The following is a 20193-nucleotide window of genomic DNA, read 5'->3' as shown; positions in this document are numbered from 1 at the left end:
TTAGGGCAAATTAAGGCAGAATAGTTTTGCAGAAGCTAATAAAATGTCAGCTGAAGGGTTTTCTGTTATGACGTGGGCCTGTAATGTTATTTTGACCTCTGCATTTATGTTATGTCTGTGTAGATTCTCAGTCATCCAGGGCATAGTAGTCTCTGGAGCTTGGAAAAAAGGGCGACTGAAAAGAAGTCCAGTTGCCCTTTTTTCAAGCTCCAGATACATTTATTTTGTTTTCATTAATCAGTCATGATTATAAAATAATCAGATTACTGTAAAACAAAGATTCAGACTATTATTAGTAAAATTGGTCAAATTAAGGGATCTTTTGTGAAAGAAATCATTTTTACTTTTACTAAGAGAACCATTTATTTGTATGTTTACATTTCAGTCAGATGATTTCAGTACTGTGATCTGGGTATTGTCAAGGAAGTAAAGTCATTTATATATATATATATATATATATATATATATATATATATATATATATATATATATATATATATATATATTATACTCATGAAATAATCAGATTAGCAGTAAAATAATCTGATTATTTTCAGTCTTCTTTTTTCTTCTGTTCTGTGTAATGATGTCAGCAAATGTTTGGGTGTGTGACTGATGACTTCCTGTTTGCAGGTAACCCCAGTGATGACCTGCGGCTGACCTTCCCAGTGAGGGACGGCGTGGTCCTAGAGCCATTCAGATTAGAGCACAACCTGGCCGTCAGCAACCACGTCTTCCAGCTGAGAGAGTCCGTCTACAAAACACTCATCATGAGGTACACACACACACACACACACACACACTTTTCTAATCTGCACTTTAAAGGTCACTGTTTCCTTCAGAGAGCTAATTTATTTTCTGTGTGTGTGTGTGTGTGTGTGTGTGTGTGTGTGTGTGTGTGTGTGTGTGTGTGTGTGTGTGTGTGTGTGTGTGTGTGTGTGTGTGTGTCAGACCTGACCTGGAGCTCCAGTTTAAGTGTTACCACCATGAGGATCGACAGATGAACACCAACTGGCCCGCCTCCGTCCAGGTCTGACCTCCTTCCAGCAGTTGTTAGAATTTATTCTAATTTTCAGGGTTTTTTTATCCTCATGTTGATGATTTTGGCTAAAATAATCAAAATCTGCATCATGTGATCCACGGTGATGCCTTCAAGGTTCAAAGGTCTTAATTTGTCCCCAAATCACTCCAGAGCCTCAAATATGAGAGAGAATATGAAAAGAGAAGAGTCAGTCAGTTCCAGTTTATTTGAGTTCATGAAGATGATCCCTCAGCTGTTTGCTCCTCTTCCTCTTCAGGTGAGTGTGAACGCGACTCCTCTCACCATCGAACGAGGCGACAACAAAACTTCCCATAAGCCTTTGTACCTGAAACAAGTGTGTCAGCCGGGCAGGAACACCATCCAGATCACCGTCACCGCCTGCTGCTGCGTAAGAGCAGCACATGGACACTGACACACACACACACACACGCTCCAGTGTTTATGTACTAATGATAATGAAACATTAATACATGAATAAATTAAATAAGAAACAGTAAATGTGACATTGAGAAATTTTCACAAAATTATACATTCTGACATAAAAAAATGAAGACCTATATAATAAAGTAACATGCAAAAAATTATTTAAAAAAAATTAAACTAAACAGTAAAAACTGGGAAAATAAATTTCAAAAGGGAATTTAATCAAAATTAAAACCGCAAGCGGTGATATCGGGCCCTCGCACTCCCTGCGCGTCGACCCGTGGCGCTCGTCGACCCGTGCCGCACTCGGAGGTCGTTTGATCGTGATGGTGTACAGAAGGTCTGAAGAAAGTTGAATTCTTTTATAGGAAAAGATATCTTTTGCTCTCGGCATAGACGCAATGGAATATTTGGGGGGGGGGTCACGGCTCCAGCATGCAAAATAGGGCATGGGTCTGATAGACTGTTTTGATCAGGATGATGTCAAGAATGTTGAAACACATTTTCATACATTTCCGAGAAACTAAGTTTGTGGATGCTATACAAAATTTCATTTGCTTCTGTAGGGGGCGCTCTTGCAGCTACGTATAGCCTTGAATCCATAGTTATGGGTTCAGAGTGGCTGTGTACATGAGTGATTACATTTTCAGGCAGATCGGGCAAAGCATGTACGAACACGTGCCCAAACAATTTTGGTCGCCATTGAGAAAAATGAAAGCCAACTTCAATGGCCTGGTGTGACAACACCGTTTAATATTTTGTCAAGATTTCCACAATATTTGATGGGCTGTTTGGCTAGATGATGTGGAGCCAATTTGGTCTCACTGGGTGAAATGCCCTAGGAGGAGTTCATTCAAATAGCAGGCCTGAAAATGGCAAAAATTGACAAAAATTGACACTTTCAATTGAAGATGCTGGACTTCCTGTAGGGTTTGGAGTATGGCTCCAAGAGACTTTTTTGTATGTCTTAGGATGTTACATGAGTGTGCAAAATTTCAGAGCTGTAGATAAAATGTAACTCAGGGGCTAGCTAAAAAACATGGTATATTATGATATTTAAAGCTGCCAGTAGGGGGCGCTCTAACGTTTATGGACTTTATGCATATCAATGTGTTCAGGGCAGGAGGCTTATCAAATAGATGAGGATTTTGTAAGGAATGGTGAAAGATATTTCATGTATTTCAGAGCAAAACTAATTCTGTGGACGGTCATACAAATTTTCATTTGCTTCTGTAGGGGGCGCTATTGCGCCTACAGTCTTGAATCTGTAGTTATGGATTCAGCCTGGGTGTGTACATGAGTGATTAAATTTTCAGCCTGATCAGACAAAGCATGTGCGAACAAGTGCACAAACAATTTTGGTGGTGAGGGAGAAAAACAAAGGCCAAATTTAATGGCCTGGTGTGACAAGGCCGTTTAATATTTTTTAAAGATTTCCACAAGATTTGATGGGCTACTTATGTAGATGATCTGGAGCCAATTTGGTGTCAGTGGGTGAAATGCCCTAGGACGAGTTCGTTCAAATAGCAGGCGTGGAAATCGCAAAAATTGACACCTTCAATTGAAGATGGCCGACTTCCTGTAGGGTTTGGGGTATGGGTCCAAGAGACTTTTTTGTACGTCTTAGGATGTTACATGAGCCTGTACATTTTCATACATGTAGATAAAACGTAGCTCCGGGGCTACTCAAAAAACATGCTATTTTAAGATATTCCGAGCTGCCACTAGGCGGCGCTCTAACGTTTATGGACTTTATGCATATGAATGTGTTCAGGGCAGCATGCTTATCACACCACTGACGTTTGAGCCAGATTGGGCAAGTTGGCTTTGAGTTACAGCCATTTTTGTGTTCATGGCGAATCATCGAACTTTGCCGTCCCATAAGGGTCACGCCCTTTTGTCAAAAAGTCACAGTTTTGAAAACACAGTAAGTCCAAGTTCTTAAGGCTTTCCAGGTGAAATTTGAGATGGTTCTGCTAAACCACCTTGGAGCTGGACCTCCAAGTGTAAAATATGACATTTCCTGTTCCCACTAGGTGGCGCTGCGACTGATATTAAATATTGTCATATGTATGTGTTCAGGGGGGCACCCTCATCCTACTGGAGAAGTTTGATGCACATTGGATCATGTAGGTATGAATGAGAGGCAATCAAAATTTCATGGCGAATGATCAAAGTTCAAAGGGGCATAAGGACCCCTCCCCCTTGGCAAAAACTCACCATTTTCGAGATTTACATTCCCCTGGGGGTGTAGGTTAGACAAACCAAATATGAAGATGATAACGTCTAAAACCTCTGAGTTATTAGAAAAAGTGTGAGGGCTGCAAATCGCCAAATTTGCATAATTAATTCAAAATAGCGGACTTCCTGTTGGGTTTAGGGCATGGCTCCAAGAGGATTTTTTGTGCGCCTGGACATGATATACATGTGTATGAAGTTTCATTCATGTACGTGAAACACAGCGGTGGGGCTCCAGTTTAGGGGGCGCTAGCGAGCCATTTGGGCGCGCCCTTGCCCGAGCCCATTAAAATACTTAAATTTTCACCAGGTGTGACGCATGTGCCAAGTTTCATGAGTTTTTGAATATGATAAAGCCCCCAAAAAGCCAATTCATTTGCCTGAATAATAAAAAAAAAAAAAAAAAAAAAAAAAAAATAATAATAATTAAAGCCGCAAGCGGCGATGAGCGGGCCCTCGCACCCGGCGCGCGTCGACCCCTGGCGCGCTCCAGCCAAGCTGCGCGTCGACCCGTGGCACGCTCCAGCCGAACCGCGCTCGGAGGTTCTCGCAGACGAGAGAGTAGCTGGCTCACCCGGCTGCTGACGGCTCAGCAGGCTAGCCGTACTTCGCGTCGATCGTCTCCCGCTTCCACTAGGTGGCGTCGGTGAGTGCCCACTAATTAATATGTCACAATGCTCTATGTAATGCCTGCAGCCATCAATGAAACTGTAATGACCATAGGATGATGAGTATCAGTGTCCTACTGATTTCCTGTTGCCACTAGGTGGCGTTATGAGTGTGAAACAAAGCTGATAGAGGGGTGTGTCCGGTCTCCCTTACCCTCCCATTAAGCCTGTGAAGTTTGAGGCAGATCGGACAATGTATGTCAGAGATGTAACAATTTGGTGCACTGTGGTATATGAGTAAAATCCCACATTTAGAGGGTTGCTACGGCAACACCGTTCAATATTCTACAAAACCATGAATATCTTTTGATGGGCTACTTGTGTAGATGATCTGGAGCCATTTTGGTGTGACTGGATGAAAAGCTGTAGTAGAAGATGATTCAAATAGCAGGCCTGAAAAATGTGAAAAATGCTGCAAAAATGACACCTTAATTAGAACATGTCAGGCTTCCTGTTGGATTTCGGCTATCGGTCCAAGAGACTTTTTTGTACGTCTTAGGATGTTACTTCAGCATGCACGATTTCAGGTACACAGACCAAGCACTGCCCTGGGGCTGATGTTTAGAACCTATCTGGGCCTGAAATGGAAAAAAAGTCCAAATTCAGAGGGTTGCTATGGCAACACCGTTCAATATTCTACAAAACCATGAATATCTTTTGATGGGCTACTTGTGTGGATGATCTGGAGCCATTTTGGTCTCACTGGGTCAAATGCCCTAGGAGGAGTTGAGGCAAAAAGGCCTGAAAAAGGCGAAAAATGCTGCAAAAATGACACTTTAAAGTAAACGTGGCTGACTTCCTGTTGGGTTTGGGCTATCGGTCCAAGAGAGTTTTTTGTAGATGTTAGCATCTTACATCAGCAGGCACATTTTCAGGTACATAGAGAAAGCACAGCCCAGGGGCTGATGTTTAGAATCTCTGTGAATTTGAAATTGAAAAAAGTCCAAATTCAGAGGGTTGCCATGGCAACACCGTTCAATATTCTACAAAACCCTGAATAACTTTTGATGGGCTACTTGTGTAGATGATCTGGAGCCAATTTGGTGTCACTGGGTGAAATGCCCTAGGACAAGTTTGTTCAAATAGCAGGCGTGGAAATCGCAAAAATTGACACCTTCAATTGAAGATGGCCGACTTCCTGTAGGGTTTAGGGTATGGGTCCAAGAGACTTTTTTGTACGTCTTAGTATGTTACATGAGCATGTACATTTTCATACATGTAGATAAAACGTAGCTCCGGGGCTACTCAAAAAACTTGCTATTTTAAGATATTCCGAGCTGCCACTAGGCGGCGCTCTAACGTTTATGGACTTTATGCATATGAGTGTGTTCAGGGCAGCATGCTTATCACACCACTGAAGTTTGAGCCAGATTGGGCAAGTTGGCTTTGAGTTACAGCCATTTTTGTGTTCATGGCGAATCATCGAACTTTGCCGTCCCATAAGGGTCACGCCCTTTTGTCAAAAACTCACAGTTTTGAAAACACAGTAAGTCCAACTTCTTAAGGCTTTCCAGGTGAAATTTGAGATGGTTCTGCTAAACCACCTTGGAGCTGGACCTCCAAGTGTAAAATATGACATTTCCTGTTCCCACTAGGTGGCGCTGCGACTGATATTAAATATTGTCATATGTATGTGTTCAGGGGGGCACCCTCATCCTACTGGAGAAGTTTGATGCACATTGGATCATGTAGGTATGAATGAGAGGCAATCAAAATTTCATGGCGAATGATCAAATTTCAAAGGGGCATAAGGACCCCTCCCCCTTGGCAAAAACTCACCATTTTCGAGATTTAGATTCCCCTGGGGGTGTAGGTTAGACAAACCAAATATGAAGATGATAACGTCTAAAACCTCTGAGTTATTAGAAAAAGTGTGAGGGCTGCAAATCGCCAAATTTGCATAATTAATTCAAAATGGCGGACTTCCTGTTGGGTTTAGGGCATGGCTCCAAGAGGATTTTTTGTGCGCCTGGACATGATATACATGTGTAGGAAGTTTCATTCATGTACGTGAAACACAGCGGTGGGGCTCCAGTTTAGGGGGCGCTAGCGAGCCATTTGGGGGCGCCCTTGCCCGAGCCCATTAAAATACTTAAATTTTCACCAGGTGTGACGCATGTGCAAAGTTTCATGAGTTTTTGAATATGATAAAGCCCCCAAAAAGCCAATTCATTTGCCTGAATAATAATAAAAATAATTAAAACCGCAAGCGGTGATATCGGGCCCTCGCACTCCGCGCGCGTCGACCTGTGGCGCTCGTCGACCCGTGCCGCACTCGGAGGTTTTGTGATCGTGATGGGTCTCTAGAAAGTTGAATTCTTTTATAGGAAAAGGTATCTTTTGCTCTCGGCATAGACGCAATGGAATATTTGGGGGTGTGGTCACGGCTCCAGCATGCAAAATAGGGCATGGGTCTGATTGACTTTTTTGATGGGCTGTTTGTCTAGATGATGTGGAGCCAATTTGGTCTCACTGGCTGAAATGCCCTAGGAGGAGTTCATTCAAATAGCAGGCCTGAAAATGGCAAAAATTGACACTTTCAATTGAAGATGCTGGACTTCCTGTAGGGTTTGGAGTATGGCTCCAAGAGACTTTTTTGTATGTCTTAGGATGTTACATGAGTGTGCAAAATTTCAGAGCTGTAGATAAAATGTAACTCAGGGGCTAGCTAAAAAACATGGTATATTATGATATTTAAAGCTGCCAGTAGGGGGCGCTCTAACGTTTATGGACTTTATGCATATCAATGTGTTCAGGGCAGGAGGCTTATCAAATAGATGAGGATTTTGTAAGGAATGGTGAAAGATATTTCATGTATTTCAGAGCAAAACTAATTCTGTGGACGGTCATACAAATTTTCATTTGCTTCTGTAGGGGGCGCTATTGTGCCTACAGTCTTGAATCTGTAGTTATGGATTCAGCCTGGGTGTGTACATGAGTGATTAAATTTTCAGCCTGATCAGACAAAGCATGTGCGAACAAGTGCACAAACAATTTTGGTGGTGAGGGAGAAAAACAAAGGCCAAATTTAATGGCCTGGTGTGACAAGGCCGTTTAATATTTTGTAAAGATTTCCACAATATTTGATGGGCTACTTGTGTAGATGATCTGGAGCCAATTTGGTGTCAGTGGGTGAAATGCCCTAGGACGAGTTCGTTCAAATAGCAGGCGTGGAAATCGCAAAAATTGACACCTTCAATTGAAGATGGCCGACTTCCTGTAGGGTTTGGGGTATGGGTCCAAGAGACTTTTTTGTACGTCTTAGTATGTTACATGAGCCTGTACATTTTCATACATGTAGATAAAACGTAGCTCCGGGGCTACTCAAAAAACATGCTATTTTAAGATATTCCGAGCTGCCACTAGGCGGCGCTCTAACGTTTATGGACTTTATGCATATGAATGTGTTCAGGGCAGCATGCTTATCACACCACTGAAGTTTGAGCCAGATTGGGCAAGTTGGCTTTGAGTTACAGCCATTTTTGTGTTCATGGCGAATCATCGAACTTTGCCGTCCCATAAGGGTCACGCCCTTTTGTCAAAAAGTCACAGTTTTGAAAACACAGTAAGTCCAACTTCTTAAGGCTTTCCAGGTGAAATTTGAGATGGTTCTGCTAAACCACCTTGGAGCTGGACCTCCAAGTGTAAAATATGACATTTCCTGTTCCCACTAGGTGGCGCTGCGACTGATATTAAATATTGTCATATGTATGTGTTCAGGGGGGCACCCTCATCCTACTGGAGAAGTTTGATGCACATTGGATCATGTAGGTATGAATGAGAGGCAATCAAAATTTCATGGCGAATGATCAAAGTTCAAAGGGGCATAAGGACCCCTCCCCCTTGGCAAAAACTCACCATTTTCGAGATTTAGATTCCCCTGGGGGTGTAGGTTAGACAAACCAAATATGAAGATGATAACATCTAAAACCTCTGAGTTATTAGAAAAAGTGTGAGGGCTGCAAATCGCCAAATTTGCATAATTAATTCAAAATGGCGGACTTCCTGTTGGGTTTAGGGCATGGCTCCAAGAGGATTTTTTGTGCGCGTGGACATGATATACATGTGTATGAAGTTTCATTCATGTACGTGAAACACAGCGGTGGGGCTCCAGTTTAGGGGGCGCTAGCGAGCCATTTGGGCGCGCCCTTGCCCGAGCCCATTAAAATACTTAAATTTTCACCAGGTGTGACGCATGTGCAAAGTTTCATGAGTTTTTGAATATGATAAAGCCCCCAAAAAGCCAATTCATTTGCCTGAATAATAATAATAATAATAATAATAAAAAAAAAAAAAAAATAATAATAATAATAATAATAAACGAAGCAATTACAATAGGGCCTTCGCACAGTTCGTGCTCGGGCCCTAATTAAAACCGCAAGCGGTGATATCGGGCCCTCGCACTCCCTGCGCGTCGACCCGTGGCGCTCGTCGACCCGTGCCGCACTCGGAGGTCTTGTGATCGTGATGGTGTACAGAAGGTCTGTAGAAAGTTGAATTCTTTTATAGGAAAAGATATCTTTTGCTCTCGGCATAGACGCAATGGAATATTTGGGGGTGGGGGCACGGCTCCAGCATGCAAAATAGGGCATGGGTCTGATAGACTGTTTTGATCAGGATGATGTCAAGAATGTTGAAACACATTTTCATACATTTCCGAGAAACTAAGTTTGTGGATGCTATACAAAATTTCATTTGCTTCTGTAGGGGGCGCTCTTGCAGCTACGTATAGCCTTGAATCCATAGTTATGGGTTCAGAGTGGCTGTGTACATGAGTGATTACATTTTCAGGCAGATCGGGCAAAGCATGTACGAACACGTGCCCAAACAATTTTGGTCGCCATTGAGAAAAATGAAAGCCAACTGCAATGGCTTGGTGTGACAACACCATTTAATATTTTGTCAAGATTTCCACAATATTTGATGGGCTGTTTGTCTAGATGATCTGGAGCCAATTTGGTCTCACTGGCTGAAATGCCCTAGGAGGAGTTCATTCAAATAGCAGGCCTGAAAATGGCAAAAATTGACAAAAACTGACACTTTCAATTGAAGATGCTGGACTTCCTGTAGGGTTTCCAGTATGGCTCCAAGAGACTTTTTTGTACGTCTTAGGATGTTACATGAGTGTGCAGAATTTCAGAGCTGTAGATATAATGTAGCTCTGGGGCTAGCTAAAAAACATGCTATTTTATGATATTTCAAGCTGCCAGTAGGTGGCGCTGTAACATTTATGGACTTTATGCATATCAATGTGTTCAGGGCAGGAGGCTTATCAAATTGATGAGGATTTCGTAAGGAATGGTGAAAGATAGTTTCATGCATTTCAGAGCAAAACTAATTATGTGGACGTCATACAAATTTTCATTTGCTTCTGTAGGGGGCGCTATTGCGCCTACAGTCTTGAATCTGTAGTTATGGATTCAGCCTGGGTGTGTACATGAGTGATTAAATTTTCAGCCTGATCAGACAAAGCATGTGCGAACAAGTGCACAAACAATTTTGGTGGTGAGGGAGAAAAACGAAGGCCAACTTCAATGGCCTGGTGTGATAAGGCCATTTAATATTTTTTAAAGATTTCCACAATATTTGATGGGCTACTTGTCTAGATGATGTGGAGCAAATTTGGTCTCACTGGGTCAAATGCCCTAGGACAAGTTCGTTCAAATAGCAGGCGTGGAAATGGCAAAAATTGACACCTTCAATTGAAGATGGCCGACTTCCTGTAGGGTTTGGGGTATGGGTCCAAGAGACTTTTTTGTACGTCTTAGGATGTTACACGAGCCTGTACATTGTCATACATGTAGATAAAACGTAGCTCCGGGGCTACTCAAAAAACTTGCTATTTTAAGATATTCCGAGCTGCCACTAGGCGGCGCTCTAACGTTTATGGACTTTATGCATATCAGTGTGTTCAGGACAGGGTGCTTATCACACCACTGAAGTTTGAGCCAGATTGGGCAAGTTGGCTTTGAGTTACAGCCATTTTTGTGTTCATGGCGAATCATCGAACTTTGCCGTCCCATAAGGGTCACGCCCTTTTGTCAAAAACTCACAGTTTTGAAAACACAGTAAGTCCAACTTCTTAAGGCTTTCCAGGTGAAATTTGAGATGGTTCTGCTAAACCACCTTGGAGCTGGACCTCCAAGTGTAAAATATGACATTTCCTGTTCCCACTAGGTGGCGCTGCGACTGATATTAAATATTGTCATATGTATGTGTTCAGGGGGGCACCCTCATCCTACTGGAGAAGTTTGATGCACATTGGATCATGTAGGTATGAATGAGAGGCAATCAAAATTTCATGGCGAATGATCAAAGTTCAAAGGGGCATAAGGACCCCTCCCCCTTGGCAAAAACTCACCATTTTCGAGATTTAGATTCCCCTGGGGGTGTAGGTTAGACAAACCAAATATGAAGATGATAACGTCTAAAACCTCTGAGTTATTAGAAAAAGTGTGAGGGCTGCAAATCGCCAAATTTGCATAATTAATTCAAAATGGCGGACTTCCTGTTGGGTTTAGGGCATGGCTCCAAGAGGATTTTTTGTGCGCCTGGACATGATATACATGTGTATGAAGTTTCATTCATGTACGTGAAACACAGCGGTGGGGCTCCAGTTTAGGGGGCGCTAGCGAGCCATTTGGGCGCGCCCTTGCCCGAGCCCATTAAAATACTTAAATTTTCACCAGGTGTGACGCATGTGCCAAGTTTCATGAGTTTTTGAATATGATAAAGCCCCCAAAAAGCCAATTCATTTGCCTGAATAATAAAAAAAAAAAAAAAATAATAATAATAATAATAATAATAATAATTAAAACCGCAAGCGGTGATATCGGGCCCTCGCACTCCCTGCGCGTCGACCCGTGGCGCTCGTCGACCCGTGCCGCACTCGGAGGTCTTTTGATCGTGATGGTGTACAGAAGGTCTGAAGAAAGTTGAATTCTTTTATAGGAAAAGATATCTTTTGCTCTCGGCATAGACGCAATGGAATATTTGGGGGTGGGGTCACGGCTCCAGCATGCAAAATAGGGCATGGGTCTGATAGACTGTTTTGATCAGGATGATGTCAAGAATGTTGAAACACATTTTCATACATTTCCGAGAAACTAAGTTTGTGGAGGCTATACAAAATTTCATTTGCTTCTGTAGGGGGCGCTCTTGCAGCTACGTATAGCCTTGAATCCATAGTTATGGGTTCAGAGTGGCTGTGTACATGAGTGATTACATTTTCAGGCAGATCGGGCAAAGCATGTACGAACACGTGCCCAAACAATTTTGGTCGCCATTGAGAAAAATGAAAGCCAAATTCAATGGCCTGGTGTGACAACACCGTTTAATATTTTGTCAAGATTTCCACAATATTTGATGGGCTGTTTGTCTAGATGATCTGGAGCCAATTTGGTCTCACTGGGTGAAATGCCCTAGGAGGGGTTCATTCAAATAGCAGGCCTGAAAATGGCAAAAATTGACAAAAATTGACACTTTCAATTGAAGATGCTGGACTTCCTGTAGGGTTTGGAGTATGGCTCCAAGAGACTTTTTTGTATGTCTTAGGATGTTACATGAGTGTGCAAAATTTCAGAGCTGTAGATAAAATGTAACTCAGGGGCTAGCTAAAAAACATGGTATATTATGATATTTAAAGCTGCCAGTAGGGGGCGCTCTAACGTTTATGGACTTTATGCATATCAATGTGTTCAGGGCAGGAGGCTTATCAAATAGATGAGGATTTTGTAAGGAATGGTGAAAGATATTTCATGTATTTCAGAGCAAAACTAATTCTGTGGACGGTCATACAAATTTTCATTTGCTTCTGTAGGGGGCGCTATTGCGCCTACAGTCTTGAATCTGGAGTTATGGATTCAGCCTGGGTGTGTACATGAGTGATTAAATTTTCAGCCTGATCAGACAAAGCATGTGCGAACAAGTGCACAAACAATTTTGGTGGTGAGGGAGAAAAACAAAGGCCAAATTTAATGGCCTGGTGTGACAAGGCCGTTTAATATTTTTTAAAGATTTCCACAATATTTGATGGGCTACTTATGTAGATGATCTGGAGCCAATTTGGTGTCAGTGGGTGAAATGCCCTAGGACGAGTTCGTTCAAATAGCAGGCGTGGAAATTGCAAAAATTGACACCTTCAATTGAAGATGGCCGACTTCCTGTAGGGTTTGGGGTATGGGTCCAAGAGCCTTTTTTGTACGTCTTAGGATGTTACATGAGCCTGTACATTTTCATACATGTAGATAAAACGTAGCTCCGGGGCTACTCAAAAAACATGCTATTTTAAGATATTCCGAGCTGCCACTAGGCGGCGCTCTAACGTTTATGGACTTTATGCATATGAATGTGTTCAGGGCAGCATGCTTATCACACCACTGAAGTTTGAGCCAGATTGGGCAAGTTGGCTTTGAGTTACAGCCATTTTTGTGTTCATGGCGAATCATCGAACTTTGCCGTCCCATAAGGGTCACGCCCTTTTGTCAAAAAGTCACAGTTTTGAAAACACAGTAAGTCCAACTTCTTAAGGCTTTCCAGGGGAAATTTGAGATGGTTCTGCTAAACCACCTTGGAGCTGGACCTCCAAGTGTAAAATATGACATTTCCTGTTCCCACTAGGTGGCGCTGCGACTGATATTAAATATTGTCATATGTATGTGTTCAGGGGGGCACCCTCATCCTACTGGAGAAGTTTGATGCACATTGGATCATGTAGGTATGAATGAGAGGCAATCAAAATTTCATGGCGAATGATCAAAGTTCAAAGGGGCATAAGGACCCCTCCCCCTTGGCAAAAACTCACCATTTTCGAGATTTACATTCCCCTGGGGGTGTAGGTTAGACAAACCAAATATGAAGATGATAACGTCTAAAACCTCTGAGTTATTAGAAAAAGTGTGAGGGCTGCAAATCGCCAAATTTGCATAATTAATTCAAAATAGCGGACTTCCTGTTGGGTTTAGGGCATGGCTCCAAGAGGATTTTTTGTGCGCCTGGACATGATATACATGTGTATGAAGTTTCATTCATGTACGTGAAACACAGCGGTGGGGCTCCAGTTTAGGGGGCGCTAGCGAGCCATTTGGGCGCGCCCTTGCCCAAGCCCATTAAAATACTTAAATTTTCACCAGGTGTGACGCATGTGCCAAGTTTCATGAGTTTTTGAATATGATAAAGCCCCCAAAAAGCCAATTCATTTGCCTGAATAATAAAAAAAAAAAAAAAAAAAAAAAAAAAAAAAAATAATAATAATAATAAACGAAGCAATTACAATAGGGCCTTCGCACAGTTCGTGCTCGGGCCCTAATAATAATTAAAGCCGCAAGCGGCGATGAGCGGGCCCTCGCACCCGGCGCGCGTCGACCCCTGGCGCGCTCCAGCCAAGCCGCGCGTCGACCCGTGGCACGCTCCAGCCGAACCGCGCTCGGAGGTTCTCGCAGACGAGAGAGTAGCTGGCTCACCCGGCTGCTGACGGCTCAGCAGGCTAGCCGTACTTCGCGTCGATCGTCTCCCGCTTCCACTAGGTGGCGTCGGTGAGTGCCCACTAATTAATATGTCACAATGCTCTATGTAATGCCTGCAGCCATCAATGAAACTGTAATGACCATAGGATGATGAGTATCAGTGTCCTACTGATTTCCTGTTGCCACTAGGTGGCGTTATGAGTGTGAAACAAAGCTGATAGAGGGGTGTGTCCGGTCTCCCTTACCCTCCCATTAAGCCTGTGAAGTTTGAGGCAGATCGGACAATGTATGTCAGAGATGTAACAATTTGGTGCACTGTGGTATATGAGTAAAATCCCACATTTAGAGGGTTGCTACGGCAACACCGTTCAATATTCTACAAAACCATGAATATCTTTTGATGGGCTACTTGTGTAGATGATCTGGAGCCATTTTGGTGTGACTGGATGAAAAGCTGTAGTAGAAGATGATTCAAATAGCAGGCCTGAAAAATGTGAAAAATGCTGCAAAAATGACACCTTAATTAGAACATGTCAGGCTTCCTGTTGGATTTCGGCTATCGGGCCAAGAGACTTTTTTGTACGTCTTAGGATGTTACTTCAGCATGCACGATTTCAGGTACACAGACCAAGCACTGCCCTGGGGCTGATGTTTAGAACCTATCTGGGCCTGAAATGGAAAAAAAGTCCAAATTCAGAGGGTTGCTACGGCAACACCGTTCAATATTCTACAAAACCATGAATATCTTTTGATGGGCTACTTGTGTGGATGATCTGGAGCCATTTTGGTCTCACTGGGTCAAATGCCCTAGGAGGAGTTGAGGCAAAAAGGCCTGAAAAAGGCGAAAAATGCTGCAAAAATGACACTTTAAAGTAAACGTGGCTGACTTCCTGTTGGGTTTGGGCTATCGGTCCAAGAGAGTTTTTTGTAGATGTTAGCATCTTACATCAGCAGGCACATTTTCAGGTACATAGAGAAAGCACAGCCCAGGGGCTGATGTTTAGAATCTCTGTGAATTTGAAATTGAAAAAAGTCCAAATTCAGAGGGTTGCCATGGCAACACCGTTCAATATTCTACAAAACCCTGAATAACTTTTGATGGGCTACTTGTGTAGATGATCTGGAGCCAATTTGGTGTCACTGGGTGAAATGCCCTAGGACAAGTTCGTTCAAATAGCAGGCGTGGAAATCGCAAAAATTGACACCTTCAATTGAAGATGGCCGACTTCCTGTAGGGTTTAGGGTATGGGTCCAAGAGACTTTTTTGTACGTCTTAGTATGTTACATGAGCATGTACATTTTCATACATGTAGATAAAACGTAGCTCCGGGGCTACTCAAAAAACTTGCTATTTTAAGATATTCCGAGCTGCCACTAGGCGGCGCTCTAACGTTTATGGACTTTATGCATATGAGTGTGTTCAGGGCAGCATGCTTATCACACCACTGAAGTTTGAGCCAGATTGGGCAAGTTGGCTTTGAGTTACAGCCATTTTTGTGTTCATGGCGAATCATCGAACTTTGCCGTCCCATAAGGGTCACGCCCTTTTGTCAAAAACTCACAGTTTTGAAAACACAGTAAGTCCAACTTCTTAAGGCTTTCCAGGTGAAATTTGAGATGGTTCTGCTAAACCACCTTGGAGCTGGACCTCCAAGTGTAAAATATGACATTTCCTGTTCCCACTAGGTGGCGCTGCGACTGATATTAAATATTGTCATATGTATGTGTTCAGGGGGGCACCCTCATCCTACTGGAGAAGTTTGATGCACATTGGATCATGTAGGTATGAATGAGAGGCAATCAAAATTTCATGGCGAATGATCAAAGTTCAAAGGGGCATAAGGACCCCTCCCCCTTGGCAAAAACTCACCATTTTCGAGATTTAGATTCCCCTGGGGGTGTAGGTTAGACAAACCAAATATGAAGATGATAACGTCTAAAACCTCTGAGTTATTAGAAAAAGTGTGAGGGCTGCAAATCGCCAAATTTGCATAATTAATTCAAAATGGCGGACTTCCTGTTGGGTTTAGGGCATGGCTCCAAGAGGATTTTTTGTGCGCCTGGACATGATATACATGTGTATGAAGTTTCATTCATGTACGTGAAACACAGCGGTGGGGCTCCAGTTTAGGGGGCGCTAGCGAGCCATTTGGGCGCGCCCTTGCCCGAGCCCATTAAAATACTTAAATTTTCACCAGGTGTGACGCATGTGCAAAGTTTCATGAGTTTTTGAATATGATAAAGCCCCCAAAAAGCCAATTCATTTGCCTGAATAATAATAAAAAAAAAAAAAAAAAAAAAAAAAAAAATAATAATAAACGAAGCAATTACAATAGGGCCTTCGCACAGTTCGTGCTCGGGCCCTAATAATAAACGAAGCAATTACAATAGGGCCTTCGCACAGTTCGTGCTCGGGCCCTAATAATAATAATAATAAACGAAGCAATTACAATAGGGCCTTCGCACAGTTCGTGCTCGGGCCCTAATGAATTTAAATACAGAAGCAAATTTAAAAAGCTGATGGATGAATGAATGAACACCTCCTTTTATTTTTAATATTTTCATTTATTTTGTATTTTTTAGTGTATTTATGTATTTTTATTTGATTGTAAGACAACAAAATAAAACAAAACACTGAAATAAATTCATTTTTAAACTACCAGCATGAGGAACTTAACCTGACTTTCGTGGGTGTGGGTGTGGGTGTGTCTCCTCAGTCTCACCTGTTCGTCCTCCAGCTGGTTCACCGTCCGTCGGTGCGTTCAGTGCTGCAGGGTCTGATGAAGAAGAGGCTGCTTCCTGCGGAGCTCTGTGTCACCAAGAGTGAGGATCTTCTTCTTCCTCTTTTTATTTCAGTGTTCTCGTCACTCGTTTGCATGTTCCTGTTAGAATAAAGCTAAAAAGGTGGAGAATGGCGGTGCTGCTCCGGCTCAGACTGGTGCAGGAGATGAAGCTTCTGATGCTCCAGATTTTGATGGGATGATCCCGCCTCGACTCGATGTTAGCAGCAAACCTCTGAGTCAGCAGCTCATCCTCATCTGGTTCCCGGACCTCAAGATCGGTTTTCCACTGATGTTTTTTTTTTTTGTTTTTTGTTTTTTTTTAAATTCATCTCTCTCTGCGTCTTTCAGTAAAGAGGAACTTCAGCAGTGGTTCGATCCCCGGGACCCCCGGGTTAAATGGAGAGGACGGCGTGGAGCAGACCGCCATCAGGGTCTCGCTGAAGTGTCCCATCACATTCAGACGCATCCAGCTGCCCGCCAGAGGCCACGACTGTAGACACATTCAGGTCAGAGTGACAACCAATCACAGCTCTCCGCTTCCTGTCCACTGGAGCCAGCCTCTGGTGGACGTTAGAGGAACTGCAGGTTTGGTAAACCGGAGGTTGCTGCTTGAATCTGACCGACAGCCTTTTTTCTCACAGTGTTTTGATCTGGAGTCGTACCTGCAGCTCAACTGTGAGAGAGGAACGTGGAGATGTCCTGTGTGCAAGTATGCAACACACACACACACACACACACGTTTGATTTTAAATGTAGAGAAGCCTTAAAGGTGTGAAACCTTCAGGTGAGGCGGAACAAACTTAACATCCACATCATCGCCATAATGTTACTTCACATGGTTTTGTTATTAAAAATGGTTGAGCAGATGTTTTTAGAGCTGTTAAAGTGGAATTTGGTCATTAAGGTCAGGCTGGAGAAGGTAGAAACAGGGACTATTTCTTCAGTAGAAAGTAGTTCCAGTTAAAACCAGAAACTGAAATTTAAGCATCAGTTGTGTCTGAAAAAGCCCAACGAGGAGATGGGATCCTGAACTTTAACTTAACTCTGTGTGTGTGTGTGTGTGTGTGTGTGTGTGTGTGTGTGTGTGTGTGTGTGTGTGTTTGCAGTAAAACGGCTCTGTTGGAGGGTCTGGAGGTGGATCAGTACATGCTGGGAATCCTCATCTACGTCCAGAAGTAAGAAACTTTATTTTAGTTCAGAGTGCTGCAGAATATTAATGAATTACAAAACCCTGCTGCTGTTACATGTAGTGCTGTAGTCTGTGTATATCATACTGCATGTAGCCACGGTTTATCACCTAATTTTCCTCCGTTTTTTTTTTAGTACATTATTTTTACTTTTCCTTGTTCTGTTGAGTTGGATAAACTGTGCTGAAAAATAAATAAAAATAAATAAAAATTAACATTTTAAAATGATGTACATTTCCCAAAAAGTATCTTTAAGAGTGCAGAAATAAGTCTTAGCAAATTAAATTATTTTTTCTTTAAATCAGTTTTGTGTCAGTGGGAAAGCAGCCAAGCCCGATTAACTTCAAATTATTTTGTCCTTCAGTAATTAATGAACATATGTGGAATAAAATCAAAATTCTAACCCTGTTCTAGTTAAAATATTTTTTATAACAGAGTGCAGACTTTAAGTCCACAGAACAGAAACAGCTGGTTTATCCATCCACTCTCTGTCCTACAGAATAAATGTGGAACAAAAATATTTCAGCACAAGAGCCGGCATTGATCTCTGGGTGTCCTGAAGGTATCCACAGCCCTCGGCCTGGAACTGAGGGCTCATTAAACCCATTTAACTCTGCAGCTAATAGAGACTGAGGAAGTACATCGTGATAATGCATAGCAGATTTGACCGAGTCTAAAAGTGTTAATGCAATGTGACAAAATATAAAGTGATGGGAATGGGAGACAGCACAAGGCAGAAACTAAGAAAGCAAACATTTATTGACCTCAGTTATACCGTTTATCCTGATTTATTTCAAACAGCTCTGGTTGATATAATTTCATATTTTTAGGTCCTAAAAGCATTAAACTATAATATGATAATGAAGCGAGAGGCTGTAACAGGAGCTTAAAACCATATTTTTAAAGCTTCTTGGAGAAAAAAATCATCAGACTGTTGATTCTGACTTCAGACGTGCCGCGGGGTTTCATATCTCTGAAGAGCTTCAGAGTGGGCGTGCCTTCAAACGAGCCGATAAATGAGCCAATAACTGCATCTTTCCTCAGTTCGGAGTACGAGGAGATCACCATCGACCCCGTGTGCAGCTGGAAGCCGGTGCCCGTGAAGCCCGACCTCCACGTGAAGGAGGAGCCTGACGGCCCCGTACTGAAGCGCTGCCGGACGCTCAGCCCCAGTCACATGGTCCTGCCCAACGTCATGGAGATGATCGCGTCACTCGGCCCCACCCCCTCCTCTTCCTCATCCTCCTCCACCACCACCTCAGCAGTCCCCCCTTCCTCTTCCTCCTCTTCCCCGATGCCCTACTCCTCCCTGCCTACAGGGGGCAACAATAATAGCAGTGCAACACCCGAGTACCCCGGATCAGGTAAGATGTTTTCCCCTCACAGCGGAGTATCGGTCACTTCCTGTTCTGCTCACATGTCTCCTCCATGTCTCCTTCTCAGCTCCGTCCTTTCCCGCTTTGTCGGCTCCGTTCTCCGACTTCAGCGCTCCCGGGACGCCCGGCATTGGCAGTGACTTCTCCTCCCCCGGCCCCCCGCCTCTCTCCTACCAGTCGGAGCTCTCCAGTGCCCTCCTCACCCCTGAGAAGCCCCCACCTCACCCGCTGGCAGGACAGGTAAAATAACATCTTCATCATCATCACTGCTTTAGATTCATTCAGTCTGTTAATAATTAAAAAAAAAAAATCTCCTCTTACATCTCCTTCCTTCCTCTGTCTCCTTTCCTCCTTCCTTTGTTGTCCTCTCACATTTCCCGTTTACCATCATGTCTTTCTCCTCTCCTCCTGCTCTTATTTCCTTTCCATCCTTCTTTCCTTTCTTCACCCCCCCCCTCCTTCCCCCCTTGTCTCATTCCCTCTCAGATGTCGGTCTCAGGCCGTTTGGACTCCGCTTCCCATGGTGCGCCTCTCCAACAGCATCAGCAGCAGTCACAGGGTCTCCATGGCAACTCTCAACCAGGGGGTGGCAACCAGATGATGCAGCGTAGCAACCAGAATCCCCGTCTCCAAGGCGACGGCTCCTTCGCACTCGGGGGCTCTGCTGATGTTCCGGAAACTGCTTTGGATGTGAGTAGAAAAAGACGACTCAGCAGATTCTACTGTTGTACTTGGCTTTAACATCAGTAATAATAATGATGATAGAAGGAAACTATAATAATAAAATGAATGCTAATATTAATAAATGAGAAGCTAATGATAAATATTAATTAAATTCTATAGGTACAATAAAAAAATACAAGAAATCATAAAATAACAGTAACAACGAAAGTAGTAATAGATTAATAACTGTTATAAGACATTAATATTAAAATGGTATTAAAGTAATAGAAAAGTAAATGGGTAATATCATTACTGTAATTTTTATATTTGGTAACAGAAAGGGGCAGCA

General features: G+C 42.9%; 1 protein-coding gene across 3 annotated transcripts in view; it reads left to right on the top strand.

Annotated features, from left to right (window-relative positions):
• LOC115775990 (zinc finger MIZ domain-containing protein 2-like) overlaps positions 1–20193 on the top strand; it is a 36384-nt gene that overhangs the window by 14052 nt on the left and 2139 nt on the right. For all 3 annotated transcript variants that reach the window (XM_030723553.1, XM_030723555.1, XM_030723554.1), the window contains 10 exons: positions 634–775; positions 952–1030; positions 1299–1430; positions 16553–16658; positions 16967–17124; positions 17260–17327; positions 17725–17793; positions 18850–19169; positions 19249–19421; positions 19668–19871. In XM_030723553.1, the coding sequence (XP_030579413.1) occupies positions 634–775; positions 952–1030; positions 1299–1430; positions 16553–16658; positions 16967–17124; positions 17260–17327; positions 17725–17793; positions 18850–19169; positions 19249–19421; positions 19668–19871 (1451 nt within the window). The remainder of the gene's footprint in view (positions 1–633; positions 776–951; positions 1031–1298; positions 1431–16552; positions 16659–16966; positions 17125–17259; positions 17328–17724; positions 17794–18849; positions 19170–19248; positions 19422–19667; positions 19872–20193) is intronic.

The sequence above is a fragment of the Archocentrus centrarchus genome, unplaced genomic scaffold (assembly GCF_007364275.1).
Source record: "Archocentrus centrarchus isolate MPI-CPG fArcCen1 unplaced genomic scaffold, fArcCen1 scaffold_26_ctg1, whole genome shotgun sequence".
In the NCBI taxonomy this organism is placed as follows: Eukaryota; Metazoa; Chordata; class Actinopteri; order Cichliformes; family Cichlidae; genus Archocentrus; species Archocentrus centrarchus.
The sequence above is the reverse complement of the archived record's forward strand: the minus strand, read 5'-3'. Positions and strand labels throughout refer to the sequence as shown.